Below are 16,150 nucleotides of genomic sequence, written 5' to 3'. Positions count from 1 at the left end.
ACCAGGTTGGAAGAGACCTTCAAGATCATCGCGTCCAACCCATCAACCAATCCAACACCACCCAAACAACTAACCCACGGCACCAAGCACCCCATCAAGTCTCCTCCTGAAAACCTCCAATGATGGTGACTCCACCACCTCCCCAGGCAGCCCATTCCAATGGGCAATCACTCTCTCTGTATAGAACTTTTTCCTAACATCCAACCTGAACCTCCCCTGGCGCAGCCTGAGACTGTGTCCTCTTGTCCTGGTACTGGCCGCCTGGGAGAAGAGACCAACATCCGTCTGTCTACAACCTCCCAAAAGCCTGACCTTGCAACCAGTGCATGCTGGAGGGTCAGTTGTCAACAGATGCAGCAAAGCCAATGGTGGATATCTCACACATGTTGGGAGATGGCTTTGGTCCCAAACAAGACTGAGGTTGTAGCCTGTCTCTTCCCAGGCCTGAGGGAAGAGTAGATACTGGTCTTGGAATTTTGTTAATAGCTAGAAGGCTTTTACTTGCATATGGTTTTAGATACCACAGAGCAGGTGCAGTTAAGTCTCTGACACATTGGTAGGTGTTAAACTGCAAACCCCAAGGAAATCCAAAGGATGACAACCCTTAGTAGGGCTTACTGCAGTAGGCCAAGGGGTAATGGTTTTAAACTAAAGGAAGGTATGTTTAGACTACATATAGGGAAGAATTTTTTTATGATGAGGACAGTGAAATTTCGGAACTGGTTGCCCAGAGAGGCAGTAGATGCCCCATCCTGAGGATTAATGTCAGTCTGACCTCCTGACTACTGGAGGTACTGGTACTTTTCTCTTGAGACATTCTTCTCCATTATGTGTGCTGTGCATAAACTTGAAGGCAGAAAATAAAGCTACTACTCTTCAGCAAGTTGCTCAAGAGGATGTAGTTTGGAGAAAGAAAAAAAAACCAACAAAAGTCTTAAATATACTTAGCAATCATACCATTCATTATTCGTGTACGAACTGCCTCCCTGGGTACGACGTAGTGTCATTTGGGTGGGACAGAGAAAGGCAACGACAGAGCACAGGAACAACCAACCCTAGTTTTGGAAAGCTATGCCAGAAGCATCCACGGGAAGGTGAAGGAGTTCCCACATAACAACTTGCATAACTGGAAAGATGAGGTGAATCTCTGGGGATTTTGTTTGTTTGGGGGAGGATCTGTTTTTTTCTATTAGTTGTAGGAGGTGTTTTGTGTCGGGGTGTGTTTGGTTGGTTGTTTTAAAAACTAGCAATTCCTTGCTGTGGTCACAGTGTCTCAGTGCAAGCTCCTGGGTTACTGCATGCCTTCTTTGTAGCCAAGAGGGTATGGAAACTCTAAGAGCAGTATTGAGTGTTAGCCCCTATATTTTCATTGCATTTCATTCCTCAGGAGAGGAACCTTGTACTTCATTAGTGCTTCTTCCTGTGTCTTTCTAGTCCACATAAGGCAGTTTCTTTTCCCTTCCTCCTGCATTACCCATTTTCACATCAGAAATTGCCACTTCTCACTTCCCTCCAGGTAGATGACAGTGTCATACAAACTGCTAAAACTCAAAGCTGCAGCTTTGCCTGGGGGAGCTGGGAGGGAAACAGAACACAGATATTCAACATCATAGTATCCTATAGGCATCATATGGTGGCCTCTACAAAATGCAGAAAAAATAGAAAACTGCTTCATTCCCCCAAAAAACCCCTTTGGTATCCACAGTAAAATGAATTACAAGGGTAAAATGAAAAGAAAAAGAAAAGGGGGGGGGGGAAAAAGTCCTTCTGCAACTTGCAGCAAGAGCTGTGACACTGGCTAGCAATACATGAAAGCCCACTATAGAAGGAAAACTCACATAAATAATGTCTCCAAATGAACAATACATAGCCAAAGTGATTTTAATAGTTGAACTTCCGAGTCTTACACTGTCAAATCTGACATTCAAGGACTGTAATTGATTTCTTAGCTACAAATATAAATTATACCTTGATTTTCTTTATTTTTCTTGAGAATAAAAAAGTATTGTGTTCATTCTTCCAAAGTTAGAGCCACAAGGGGAAAGATGACAATCACGTGAAGGCTGTTGAGAGTACACAAACAGATCATCTACATGCAGCATGAAATGGCGAGTCCTTAAAAGAAGGGAATCAGACTCCTTCAAAACTGTTCAAATGATTGTCGCTAACAATTGTACTAACACACCATTTCTCTTCAGAGACCAAGAAAACTGGCAAGTCTTCGTCCATAATTCCATTCACATTCCCATTTTCATACCCAGAGCCTCCCAGGAACTTTTAAAAGGTCACAAGATTTGTTGTTTGTTTGTGGGTTTTTTCCACGCACACCATTTTAGTCTGTTTTTTCTTTGTCATTTCCTTCCTGGTGAACTGTAAGCACTTATTACTCCTCAGTTTGCTGGAGTGAACACTCACTCCCCTTTGCTGACATCATGTAAATGGTTCAGGCACAACATCCAGATTTTGTCCTTTTTGCTGGCTTGTAGTCTGTGATGTCTACAGTTTGCGATGGCCCCTCCGCTTTCTGCCGTACAATTATCGGGACTACCATCTCAAACACGGTTTCAAAGAGGTAGTCCACCTTGTATCCTGTTTTTGCACTGGTCTCAAAGCACATTTTCTCAGCTGCTGGCACATCCTTCTCGTCTATCATTTTGTATTTCAGTATCTTTTTATAGAGCGCAATCGCATCCTCCGCACGGACTTGCTTTCGCACTTTGGAGCCACAGCCAGCAACAGCCTTCTCAGGTCTATTTTCATCTGGTGGTAGAGCACAGTCATCGGTGAGGTCAACTTTATTTCCAACAATAGCAAAAATGCAGTCGGCGCTCGCGCTGTCTGTCAGCGACAAGAATCTTTCTTCCAGCTCTGTCAGGCTTTGGAGGCTGTTCACATCATACGTGAGGATCACAGCAGCTGCTCCTCTGCAGTACATAGACCCGAGGCCATGAAACTGCTCCCGACCTGGCAAAGGTTTAAACACAACAATACATTAGTGTGCTGGAAGCTACATTCACTGAGTAAAAGGAGTTTAAGGAGTTTTAAGCCAATTTCACAAGTTTGGATGAAGCAGTGAAGCGTTTTCAACTTTTTTTCCTTTTGCTTTTCCTTAAGAGTGCAACAGAGCCACAGAATAGCTCAGCGCACTGCTTGCTCAATTTTGGAGCAGGGAACCTGTGAAGATGAGTGAGCAAGCAACCATGACACAGCATGCACAGCTGCAGAAAGAAAAAGAAAGTCTGCTCTGTATTAAATTGCATGCCAGCCTATGCCACAGTATTAACAACCCTGCTTGCATCCACAGTCAGCGAATTCCACCTACTTAGAAAGTAAGATCTGCTCTTTCAAATTCAGCTAGAATGTATTACCCCTATAAATTCAGCACACACTTTCAAGTACATCCAGTTCAAAAATCTGGATCAAAGTTAGCAACCCATTTCTTCCTGGGTTTTGAAGGATTTGGTAAGCAGTTGAGTCCTGTGCTACATGGCCACAGTTCTCAGGCACATTGGCGTCAGAGGAAAAGACTTCTCGTCTTTGATGCTGCTGTATAGAATTAGTACGGATATGCATCCGTCCCACTGGAAGTATTCATGGGGGTTTTTTGAGTATTAAACCTACACAATAAAGAGAACCCTAATGCTAAGAACCCTATATGCTAAGAGTAGTTTAAGTTGAGCATCGCTCAACAACCAACAGTTCAAACATTTCTTCCTCCTTGTCATTCAGTATCTCTGTAAGCCAAACAGAATACATACATAGAATAAACCAGGTTGGAAGAGACCTTCAAGATCATTGCGTCCAACCCATCAACCAATCCAACACCACCTAAACAACTAACCCATGGCACCAAGCACCCCATCAAGTCTTCTCCTGAAAACCTCCAATGATGGTGACTCCACCACCTCCCCAGGCAGCCCATTCCAATGGGCAATCACTCTTTCTGTATAGAACTTTTTCCTAACATCCAGCCTGAACCTCCCCTGGCGCAGCCTGAGACTGTGTCCTCTTGTTCTGGTACTGGCCGCCTGGGAGACCAACATCCGTCTGTCTACAACCTCCCTTCAGGTAGTTGTAGAGAGTAATAAGGTCACCCCTGAGTCTCCTCTTCTACCAGCACTTCCAACTACACCTTGATAGTACCTTTCAAATTTGTTTCTCAGAAGACAAAAGTGACTCTTCTTTAAATTCTGAGAAGTGATTAAGTAGTTCCAAAGGACTAAGGGAAATTAGAAGACAGGGAGTGTTTCCTCTTCCTATCAAGAGCTGCAATATCTGCTACATGTAGAATTTGCTGCAGCACATTCACTTTATTCCCCAAAGCCTGACTCAGAAAAAGATGAAACATACTCATCAGAGTCAGCCTTAGGTCACGACAGAAGTATGAATGAAAGAAGAAAAGTATATATATTAAATAATTTTGAAATAATTTAACACCCCCCCCTCTTAATATTTAAGAACCACCATATTTTTTTCAAGTCTTTTTTCACAGTCTCTTTGCACAGAGCCTCCATTTATAGAAAAATCTGAACATCCATTTTCTGTACAATGCTACTGACCACCATGAGCATCGGGAAATCCCTGTAAATGACTGTGAAACAAGACAGGCAGAAGAAATTCGTCATGAAAAATACAGGCCAGTGTGTGTCCTGGGAAAACACATCTGCACATGAATACACACCCTTGGTAAGTAACTTAAAGCCTGCCTCTAGTCAGGTATGTAAGTTAAAACAGATCATTGAGTCACCATCATAAGCCCTTTGACACACTTCTGGACTCTAGTCCGTAGTAGCCAGAAGATTGACAAAGCATCATCAGTAAAACAAAACTGGAAAACATCAAGCTAGAACAAGAAATCCAAAGTTCACCACACCTTTAACACTGAGTGAAATTCCAGTAACTGACAGAGAACTAGAGTTGAAAAGCTGCAGCGTACACTGTAAAGAAGTATAAATGGAAGCTGGTGAAGATACTCAGAAGCATGCAAAACTTTTGCATGAGGCTAAAAATGTGGCATCTCTCAGGCTAGTGAGTAACTTGGGGGGGGAAAGACAAAGAGATGTCTATAAATTCAGGCCTAACACTAAGAAAGTAACCCAGGAACAACTATTCACTCTCTCTCCTAAGACAGAAAATGAAGATTACACATGGAAAAGAATAATGGCTGTACCTTAAGAACTTCCCTGCACAGTGTATAATTGGCAATAAACGTTGTATGACATTGCAGAGATCAACAGTTCAATCAATGGCATTCACAAAGGCAGTAGGCAGTTTATGGACAATTGCTTCTGTGCAATTTTGTATAACATCCTATTTGTCTTCCCTTAACCAATGATGTGGTAGGTAGGAGAAGGGGTAAAAAAGAAGGAGGAGAAAAGGATATGCTCTTGTTCAGGTATGCTGTGCTAGAGAGCCCAGGATATACAGGAGGGAGGAGGTCAGTGCTTTTACACTTTTTCCTCCCATCACACATTCAGAGTTGTGCTCTCAGCTGCACTGCAACTGAGATGTTAAAAGCCTCCAGTGTTTCAGAAGTTTGTACTGTGACCTACTTTGTTTTCATCTGAACCCTGATTATACTGTGGTCTGGAAACCACAATGGAACATATATCCTCCTCCATACACCCACTTCAGATGCCTAAGCCATAAACCCCAGCTCCCAGAATCACTTGCTGCAGGAACCAGAGCACTATAACAATACTTATTTTAGATAATCTGAATGCTAATCTAATCATGCACAGCATAATAGAAACGATGACACTTTTACACTCTAACTACAAACTGGCTACTTTACAACTAATCCATTGTTGAAAAGGGGAAAGAGCAGTAAGGAGAATTTACCCTGCATAAGGGATTAATTATGTCAGAGGAATTATTCCTCACCCACACAGAGCACAATCCACATGAAGAAAAAAATGCATAATTTGTTTTGACAGCACAGTTTCCCTGTGCAGATCTCTCCTGGCACTTAAGGGCTGGAAAAAATCTAGATGTCAGAAAAAAAACCCCAACAAACTACACAAGGTATTTTTACCTGTCTCCAAGATGTCAGGCAAGATTGTATCAGGTATTACAATGAACAACTTGCTGCATAGGAACAGCCACTCCTTCCTAATGGCAAGTTATTCCTTCTCTGGACCCATCTGGTCCCACTCCAACCACGTATGTCTTTACGCAGTTAGCTAAATTAATCCTGGATCCAAGAATTAAACAATTTCCCCCTTTCAAAAAACAAAGGTAACAGGGAAGAGAGCCAAAGCCATCAAATAATTGGCAATCAAAGAAATTGCAAGAGCAGCTAAATCAGCTACAAAGACACAACATCAGGGAAATGTCTTTACACCAAGCAACTGAACTTAATTTTTATGTTTCATTCCATCTTTATATTTTGCCTTATTCACAGCAGGTCAACAAGCCTACAGCCATAACTGCAACACCATTAGCTTTTCAAAGGCTCTTCCAGCAAATATATGAAACCCACTGTTGTAGACCCACTCAAGAGTCTACTTGGGAGCAGTATAGCCAACAAGTATTTTCCAAGTCCTATGACAGTTGTCATAAACTAGTCTAAGAAAGAGGAGAAAAGCAGACCTCATAAGACATCAGCCTAATAACTGAGCAAGGCTGAGACTTGAATTTGAGGCCTAGGCAGTCCGTGTGAACACTGGATGGGACCAGAGCCTGACCAATGATCCTCTTCCCTTCCCTCCCCTCCTGTGGGATCTACTCACTGCCAACAGTACCAGCCTTTGCCCGAGACACCTTTTTGGAGCTCTCCTCCTGCCCACTGTTCCCAAGGATGGCATACTAGGCAGCCTGGAAACCTCCTGTTGATGTTTACAAGAACAAAAAATTTCCTCCACCTAGATTTGAATCTTCCTTACCTATAACCTCTTCAAAGGCTTGCACCACAATTTCTCAAGTAGCATAACTTCACACGTGTACCCTTTCAAGAAATACTCTACCTGAAGAGAAAGTTTTAAATCTCTCAGTGTTGAGCATGTACAAGAAAGAATGCAAAACAGACTGTTACTTTAAGCCTTGAAAGAATAATACACCACAAATACAGGTGTACCACAGAGGTCTTCCAGAAAGTACTGAAAAAAGTAATCTTGTTACTCTGGTATCACAGTCTGAGCAGGGCCCCGAATTCTGAGTTCTTGAAATAAATGTTTTGTGGAGAAGTGCATGAAGGTAAGCAATAAAAGCACACTAAGATTGCATCAAAAAATGAGCAAGAATACTTAGGCTATAAACCAGGTATTTTCCAAGGATTTTCACTGTAATTTAAACTGGACTGTAATCTGAACAATAGAGAAAAATTAACACAAACACATTTGCTTTTCAAATTCTTTCTCCTTTGTAAGAGAGTCTGAACTTGAGTGCACACAAGCAGAGATAGGAACTGTGCCGTCAGGAAAGAGCAAAAACCAGAAAGAAAAGAGAAAGTACAACACTCCTGACACAGTACAGAAATCAGTATGAGAAAGAAATGAGACTCAGTTGCAGTGGATGAAGGTTCAAAGGGTGACCCTGATGGTCTTCAGTTAACTCTGCGGGAACATCCACATGATCACCGGACTAGACAAAGAAGCTCCTTTTTAAGGAACAGCATTTCCTTTCGCTTGCAGATAAAGCAGCAAAGTTCTGACCCTTTAAAGGACATTTGGGGAAACCATTTTGCTGGGAACTGAGACTTCTGTTTGTGCACCAAGATATATGCTGACTATCAAAGAACAAACAATAAAGGTCCCTGAAAGTCCCCTGCCCACACATGAATCAGGCTGTAAAGTTTTGATAACTGATGAACACAGAGTTCTTCACTACTTTGGTCAAGATTGATGTTTATCCCTTGTAGGTGGCTTTAATCACATTTCCCTTGAAGTCAGGAGCTTTATTAAGAATGCAACTATGCCTGGGGGTTACTTGGGGATAAAAATAAAGCTCTGCAACCCAAATTATTAACATGGACAACATAAGTAGGAATTAGAGGAAAAAAAAATGAGTCAGAAAGGACTGGAGAGCTCATTTCTTACACATCTGAATACCTGATTTCCCTGATGTATTAGAAAAATGCCAACATTTGGTTTCCCTCCAACAAAATTCCCAATAGTAAAAGTGTCCCTGGGAGAGGATTTAAAGTAGAGGTACTTAACACCTTCTTTGCCTCAATTTTCAATAGCAGGATAGGTTGTCTTCCTGACAACTGGCCTCCTGAGCTGGCAGATGGAGTCAGGGAGGAGTATAGTTCCCCTGTAATCCAGGAGGAAGTAGTAGTTAGAGACCTGCTCAGCCACTTGGATCCCCACAAATCCATAGGACGGGATGGGATCCATCCTAGGGTGCTGAGAGAGCTGGCAGATGAGCTGGCCAAGCCACTCTCCATCTTTTTTCAATGATCAAGGGAGAGGTCCCAGATGACTGGAAGCTGGCCAACATGATGCCCATCCAAAAGAAGGGTCAGAAGGAGGAGCCAGGGAATTACAGAGCTGTCAGCCTGACCTCAGTGCCAGGCAAGATTATGGAACAGATCATCTTGAGTGCAATCACACAGCACTTACAGGATGGCCAAGGGACCAGGCCCAGCCAGCATGGATTTAGGAAGGGCAGGTCCTGCCTGACCAACCTGATCTCCTTCTATGATCAGGTGACCTGCCTGGTGGATGTGGGGAAGGCTGTGGATGTAGTCTACCTGGACTTCAGCAAGGCCTTTGACACCTTCCCCCACAGCAAACTCCTGGCCAAGCTGTCAGCTCGTGGCTTGGACAGCAGCACTCTGTGCTGGGTTAGGAACTGGCTGAAGGACCGAACCCAGAGAGTGGTGGAGAATGGTGCCACATCCAGCTGGCAGCCAGTCACTAGTGGTGTGTCCCAGGGATCAGTGTTGAGCCCAATCCTGTTCAATATCTTTATTGATGATCTGGATGAGGATATTGAGGCCATCATCAGTAAATTTGCAGATGACACCAAGCTGGGGGCAGGAGTTGATCTGTTAGAGGGTGGGAGAGCTCTACAGAGGGACCTTGACAGGCTGGACAGATGGGCAGAGTCCAATGGCATGAGATTTAACACATCTAAGTGCAGGGTTCTACACATTGGCCACAACAACCCCATGCAGGGCTGCAGGCTGGGATCAGAGTGGCTGGACATAAGCCAGCAGTGTATCCTGGGGGCCAAGAAGGCCAATGGCATCCTCGCCTGTATCAGGAATAGTGTGGCCAGCAGGAGCAGGGAAGTCATTGTGCCCCTGTACTCAGCACTGGTTAGGCCACACCTTGAGTCCTGTGTCCAGTTCTGGGCCACTCAGTTTAGGAAAGATGTTGACTTGCTGGAACATGTCCAGAGAAGGGCAACAAAGCTGGTGAGGGGGTTGGAGCACAAGCCCTATGAGGAGAGGCTGAGGGAGCTGAGGTTGGTTAGCCTGGAGAAGAGGAGGCTCAGGGGAGACCTTCTTGCTGTCTGCAACTACCTGAAGGGAAGTTGTAGCCAGGTGGGAGTTGGTCTCTTCTCCCAGGCAACCAGCACCAGAACAAGAGGACACAGTCTCAAGCTGCACCAGGGGAGGTTTAAGCTGGATGTTAGGAAGAAGTTCATGGAAAGAGTAATTGGGCATTGGAATGGGCTGCCCAGGGAGGTGGTGGCGTCACCATCACTGGAGGTGTTTAAGAAGAGACTGGATGAAGCACTTGGTGCCATGGTTTAATTGATTAGATGGTGTTGGGTGAAAGGGTGATCTCAAAGGTCTTTTCCAACCTGGTTAATTCTATTCTATTCTAGAAAGAGTTTCACATGGAAAAATATAACAGCCACATGGCTTAAAACAACATCAAACAAAGGAATCATTTTTAATCAAGCTCTCTAATGAAAAAATATCAAAAACAGTCAGCCAAGAAAGTGAAGTCAATGTAATATATGAGTGGGACAAGCTTACTTAATTTTTAAATGCAATTCACTCTCAATTCTTAATTTTTTCTACATCATAATAAATATTTAAAATGACAAAAGAGACCGTTTCTTCCTTTAAATCTTTGCACTTTGCCTTAATGAGCAAATAATTGGAGTTTTGAATGAGTGAAATTTCCAAGATGACATAAATGTCACCACTCAACAAATGTAAATCAGTTTGAACTTGCAAAGCTCATTCTGCAAAGCTGCAGTTCAGTGTGAGCAAGAAAGTCACACAAACATGAGCAATCATTCCCTTTTCACTTAGGCAAATGGGAAATCATGACCATAGAGAGCCCCATCCTTCGGTCATCTTTAATTACTGTACTAGAAATATCACACCCTCTCTCTATTACACTTGGACACAAAAATCCATGGCTAGAAAGACTGGAACTTCTCCACTGCATAATCATTATCTCTGAATTACTTAAAGCCCCTTAGATCTGCTCTTAAAAAAATGGGGGTTATTAAAAAACACTTTTACAGTAGAAGCAATTAACACAACTTCAGCCAGAGATCACTATATTCAGAAGGGGCAAGGCTTAAATTCAGAGGAATCTACAATGTATTTCAACTGTCTGCCACAGACAAAAAAAAAGCCTTACAAAACTGTAACCACTGAAGCAGGTTTTTTCTCACACTCTTCACGACATTTGAATCAAAGGCAGACTGCGAGAGTTCAGTGTGCTGCTCTACAAGGAAAACGTAACCTTATTTTCCTGATCTGGAAATGCCATTATATTACACCACTACAATCCAGTTCCCACTGAATTAACACACAGAAATCTTATACAATCTACTGGCAGACTACAGACTAGAATTCACATATTTAAACATTGCACTCAAAAGGTCTGCTTTTGTCTGAACGGGTTGTTAAGTTACTTGACAAAATTCAACTGGTTATCTAATTGGAGGCAGAGAAAGGTTTTGATGGAACAGGAAATGCCTTGGCACTACAATCACAAATTTATGAACTGTGTAAACAGAAATACAAAAGACAGGTTTATTTTTGTTTAGAAGCCTACTGAACCATTGTCAGTGATCCAGCTGTGACTGTGATAATACATATCCCAAAATATATGTAAACTGTGTTATTAGAGCACCTGCATTTTGATGGAAATCAACAAGAGGAACATACACTGCGATAAGCAACTGAAGGGACATTTGGAAGGATGAGTTCCTAAACTAAATTTTACAAGGGAGCATAAATCTTGTATTTTATCTTCAGAGCGCAACCACTTGTCCTCTACAAACTTATTCTGGAATATTTAATAGATACTAATATATACTCCATGAAATATGAGAAGGAGCAGGATAGCATTCAGGAAAAACTGCATGAGATGATCAGCATTACCATGCACCAAGGCCCTACTGAGGATTCTGTCTCCGATGTCATATGGAAGGGAAAAAGTAAAAACCCATCTTCCTTTCCATTCCTTTACATAACAAAACCAATATTCTTTCAGGCATCTAAATTAGCCATTAACATCCTACCAAGAGCAGACAACCACCCCCTGGAAGGCTAGTCCTCACCAGCAACTACCAGTGTGCCTTACAAAAAGCAACACATTGGACTTGATGATCTTGAAGGCCTTTTCCAACCTGGTTAATTCCATTCTATTCTATACTTCCCTTGCTTTAGATAAGAGCACTGAACCTACAAATCATTTATTTCTGCCCCCTACTACTTTCACATGAAAAGCAAACAAAACTAGACATGGAAACAGATATGGAGAGTAGGCCAGAAAAGGGGGGGAGGGGGGGGGGGGCGGGGGCAAGTTTTTAAAGAGCATAAAGATGAACTACAGAGGGAAAAAAACCCCACATCATACCTTGTTTTCTATATGAGGTTTTTTCTCATTTTGTTTTTTTTTTTAAACTAAAAAGACAGCATATATGAATTCAAGGTTTTAAGTTGTAATCACCACCAGTACAGCTGGGAAAGAAATCAACTCAGAATCCTTACAAACAAAAAGAATCACTAGAAGGCATCTGAATTTTTTATTATTTTTTTTTAAAGGCCATTTATTTACTGGAAATGGAAAGTCTACTATGCACCATACCTAAAAATAGTAATGCACTTAATTAAAAAAACAAAAACACATCTATCCAAATTTCTTTTAGTCTACTTCTTTCCCCTCCCCTTTAAGTGTAATAACTGAACTAAAAATAACCAATACACCATATAAGCTTCGCAGAACACATTTTACCAGAGACCAACAAATATGAAGCAAGTAAAAAATTCTGCCCTAAAATTCTAGCCACTCTACCTCCCTCCTGAAAGATGAGCATTGCCTTAAGAGGATTAATAGCTTGTCTAATAGTAATCCTCTCTGTATTTCTTTACAGATTCAAGCTTATTCTCAGTTTACAGCCTTTTCAAAACGAAAGTCACCTTAACAGCCAACTAAAATAAATGACAGCAGCAACTATTATTAATCTGCTTCTCCTTTTATGGTTTTCATCAGTAAAAAGCACTCATGACTTTGTTTAGTCTGTGTTCCCTTTTTTCTTCTTTGCTATATTCACCCAGAGGGATTATAGCACAACCCGTTCAAGACAGCCATGACCAGCTGGGAGAACAACGCCCATAGTGCCCACATCCTTTCTGAGAACCGCTTTTCCTCATGGTACTTGAACTATACCAATAGGTCAAGCAGTTTCAACTGACCCTTTAATTGCTATTAAAACACCAATTCAATTGACATTCCAAAAGCAGTACTTTGGCACAATTCACATAAAACAATTCTTCCAAAGAAGTTCACTTAAATGAGTCTTTTATTGTTATGACACACAGCACGCTGAGAAGTTACGCAAGAGTAATGTCGGCATGGTGTGCTGCACATCACATGCCAGACTGTGTAAGACGTGGTTAATGAGCTGCAGGATCAGCTGAGCTTTATCAGAAGAAGACAGCTTGTGACGATACATTCTTCTCCAGCCAAAGGGCACATAACCCCCTGCTTAATAGAATTGACAAAACAGAAAAGAATGGGATTATTTTCCTGTATGATTACTTTTATTTCATGTGATAACAAGGTTATTTTTCAAGCATGCAGAGGTAAAACCTTCAAAATAAATTTCTAGTCTCAACACTTCTCTGATGCGCTGAAGAAATGACTCAAAAGACACACAGCCTTAACTCACAGCACAACTTTACAGAACTCACAAATGAAACATGGGTAAAAAATTGCTGTGCTTTTTTGATAGTTAGCAGTGTGATAGTTCACAGAGAAACGTGCTTTTAAGTTAAAAGTTTCACTTTAGATCTAAAGACAGCTAAAAAACTAAAAAGCAGATGCCTAGCAGTTTATGCTGGTGTTGATCAAACTGTTGCTAGATCCTGCAGAGCATGCTGAGTCACAGAGGTATCCATAAAAGCTGATTACTACAGATGAAACACTCTCACCCATATTTCAAACTTGCCTCCCTCAGTCATCTTGTCAAATCCTGCAGTATTCAGTCATGAACTACTTTAAAGATTCCAAGAAAGTTTTTTAATCCAGTCTAGTTTATCAATTTTCATTCCATAACTGGCAGTGAAGGCTTCCTTTACTGGTTCCCAAAGACATACCTGTCAGGCACACTCAAGGGAAGGAAAAGATCAAGCTAACAAAAGAAGAGGGAGAAGGGAGGGAACCCAAAAGAACAAAACAATAATTCACAGAGCAAGGCCAAAGATCAAGTGTAATCTTCATTCAAGTCTGATCTCCTGCGTAATAAAGATGACAGAATTTCACTCTGCCCTCATCTTGTATCTGAGGAATTTTTGTTACATAAAGCAGTTAATATCCCACAATTTACCTTGTCGTATTCCAGCTTTCAGACTCTGAATTTTGATAGACTTTCACCTTAAAAACAAACAAGAAAACAATGCAAACCACAAAACACTGCAAACCCAAAAGGTAAGTAACACTACATTGCCCCAAATCCAGAAAAACTCCACACTGCTCCCCAAAGGGTAATCTTGTATGACTTAACCTCCTTCTTATTAGGCCAGAGGAATCAACATTTTTTCCACATTCAGGCTCTTCACCTCTGGCATTCCTCTAAACTCTTAACCATACCTGTAACTCTTTTCTCCAATCTTTCTTTCCATATTATCCTATAACCAAACCTGTAGAAGAGTCTCACTGAAGCTCTACATTCACTTAAATTCTTCACTACTTTCATCCTTCCCTACACTTGGTATACTTTTCAGAACAGCTCACAGGCTCAGGGTCACATTAAGTACCAATAGCTCAGTCTGTCATCCACAGCTCAACGGACCTTGCAAAATACATATTATTGTCCAAATGAATGTAGTTTAACCTGTTACCAGCACTCCATACCATTAGTCTGTCCCATTTGCAACCTTACACATTTGTTCAGTCTGCATATTTCTAACTGAAAACATCTTTTTATAAAGAAGCTTAAAAACTGAGTGTTTTTGTACTAAGTGCATATTCATGGCACATATTATCAGTGATGTCTTCACCAGACAAAGAAGCTACACAGCTCACAGTATCACAAAGGTTGGAAGAGACCTCAAAGATCATCGAGTCCAACTCCTATATAAAGGAGAAGAAATGCTGTCAGAGAAGATCCCTATTATCTGCAAGATTTAGGCCATGAACTAGCTTCCACCTTTCTGGGACAAAACAGTACCTGGAATCTGTTCTGTTGCATACATACAGAATTATTTTGCTTGCTGGCAAGAAGAAATCAGAGCTTACCATCTGATAATGAAGTTAAGCCTGAGAGTCTAAACTCTCAAAATTTTAATTTCAAAATCAAAGCTCCAATAGAAATGACAATTTTATTCCACCAATATGCTTTCTACCCAAAATTTTTATTTGATCACGTTATGCCTAGTAATACAAAACATTACATCATAGAAAACCCACTCCTAAACACACTACCTAGCATGTTTTTACCAATAAAAACTTTGGCTAGACTTTAACTGGCTCTGCAATTTCACAATTTCATTTACCTAGGTAAGACCTGCTGTTTTCATTTGCTTTTCTTGATAGAGTGTGTTTACTCCCAAGAGAAGGAAACAGCTTCAAGTAATCCACGTTTTTGGCTGTCTGGTAGAGTAGTACCTTGTAAAAACTGAACAGCATTGACCTTAGCCCTGCCAAACCAGCAAACATATCTTAGAATAGAATAAACTAGGTTGGAAGAGACCTTCAAGATCATCGTGTCCAACCTATCATCCAACACCATCTACTCAACTAAACCATGCAACCAAGCATCCTGTCGAGCCTCGTCCTGAACACCCCCAGCGACGGTGACCCCACCACCTCCTCAGGCAGCCCATTCCAATGGGCAATCACTCTCTCTGTGTAAAACTTCCTCCTAACCTCCAGCCTAAACCTCCCCTGACGCAGCTTGAGACTGTGCCCTCTTGTTCTGGTACTGGTTGCCTGGGAGAAGAGACCAACCTCTGCCTCACTACAACCCCCCTTCAGGTAGTTGTAGAGAGCAATAAGGTCACCCCTGAGTCTCCTCTTCTCCAGGCTAAGCAACCCCAGCTCCCTCAGTCTCTCCTCATAGGGCTTGTGTTCCAAGCCCCTCACCAACTTTGTTGCCCTTCTCTGGACACATTCCAGCAAGTCAACATCCTTCCTAAACTGAGGAGCCCAGAACTGGACACAGGACTTGAGGTGTGGCCTAACCAGTGCAGTGTACAGGGCCAGAATGACCTCCCTGCTCCTGCTGGCCACACTGTTCCTGATGCAGGCCAGGATGCCATTGGCCCTCCTGGCTGCCTGGGCACACTGCAGGCTCATGTTCAGCCTATCATCGACCAGCCTACCCCCAGGTACCTTTCTGCCTGGCTACTCTCCAGCCACTCTGACCCCAGTCTGTAGCTCTGCATGGGGTTGCTGTGGCCAATGTGCAGAACCCGGCACTTGGATGTGTTCAATCTCATGCCGTTGGACTCTGCCCATCTGCCCAGCCTGTCGAGGTCCCTCTGCAGAGCCTCTCTACCCTCCAGCAGATCAACTCCTGCCCCCAGCTTGGTGTCATCTGCAAATTCACTGATGATGGACTCAATGCCCTCATCCAGATCATCAATAAAGATGTTAAAGAGCATCTGCAACACAAACTGGTAAAAAGTTAAAAAAAAAACACAAACAAAAAACCCCAACAACAACAAAACCACCACCAAAAAAACCACCAAACCAAAACACCAGTTATTTATCTATTTCCCTCTGAA

At 42.1% G+C, this 16,150-nt stretch overlaps 1 protein-coding gene across 2 annotated transcripts in view; it reads right to left on the bottom strand.

Annotated features, from left to right (window-relative positions):
• Window positions 1-1,875: 1,875 nt before the first annotated feature.
• The window catches only part of RAB20 (RAB20, member RAS oncogene family), a 75,542-nt gene continuing 61,267 nt past the window's right edge, over window positions 1,876-16,150 (bottom strand). For both annotated transcript variants that reach the window (XM_054162870.1, XM_009898708.2), the window contains one exon: window positions 1,876-2,964. In XM_054162870.1, coding sequence (XP_054018845.1) covers window positions 2,444-2,964 — 521 coding nt within the window. In that variant the 3' untranslated portion in view covers window positions 1,876-2,443. The remainder of the gene's footprint in view (window positions 2,965-16,150) is intronic.

The sequence above is a fragment of the Dryobates pubescens genome, chromosome 7, assembly GCF_014839835.1.
Source record: "Dryobates pubescens isolate bDryPub1 chromosome 7, bDryPub1.pri, whole genome shotgun sequence".
NCBI lineage: Eukaryota > Metazoa > Chordata > Aves > Piciformes > Picidae > Dryobates > Dryobates pubescens.
The sequence above is the reverse complement of the archived record's forward strand: the minus strand, read 5'-3'. Positions and strand labels throughout refer to the sequence as shown.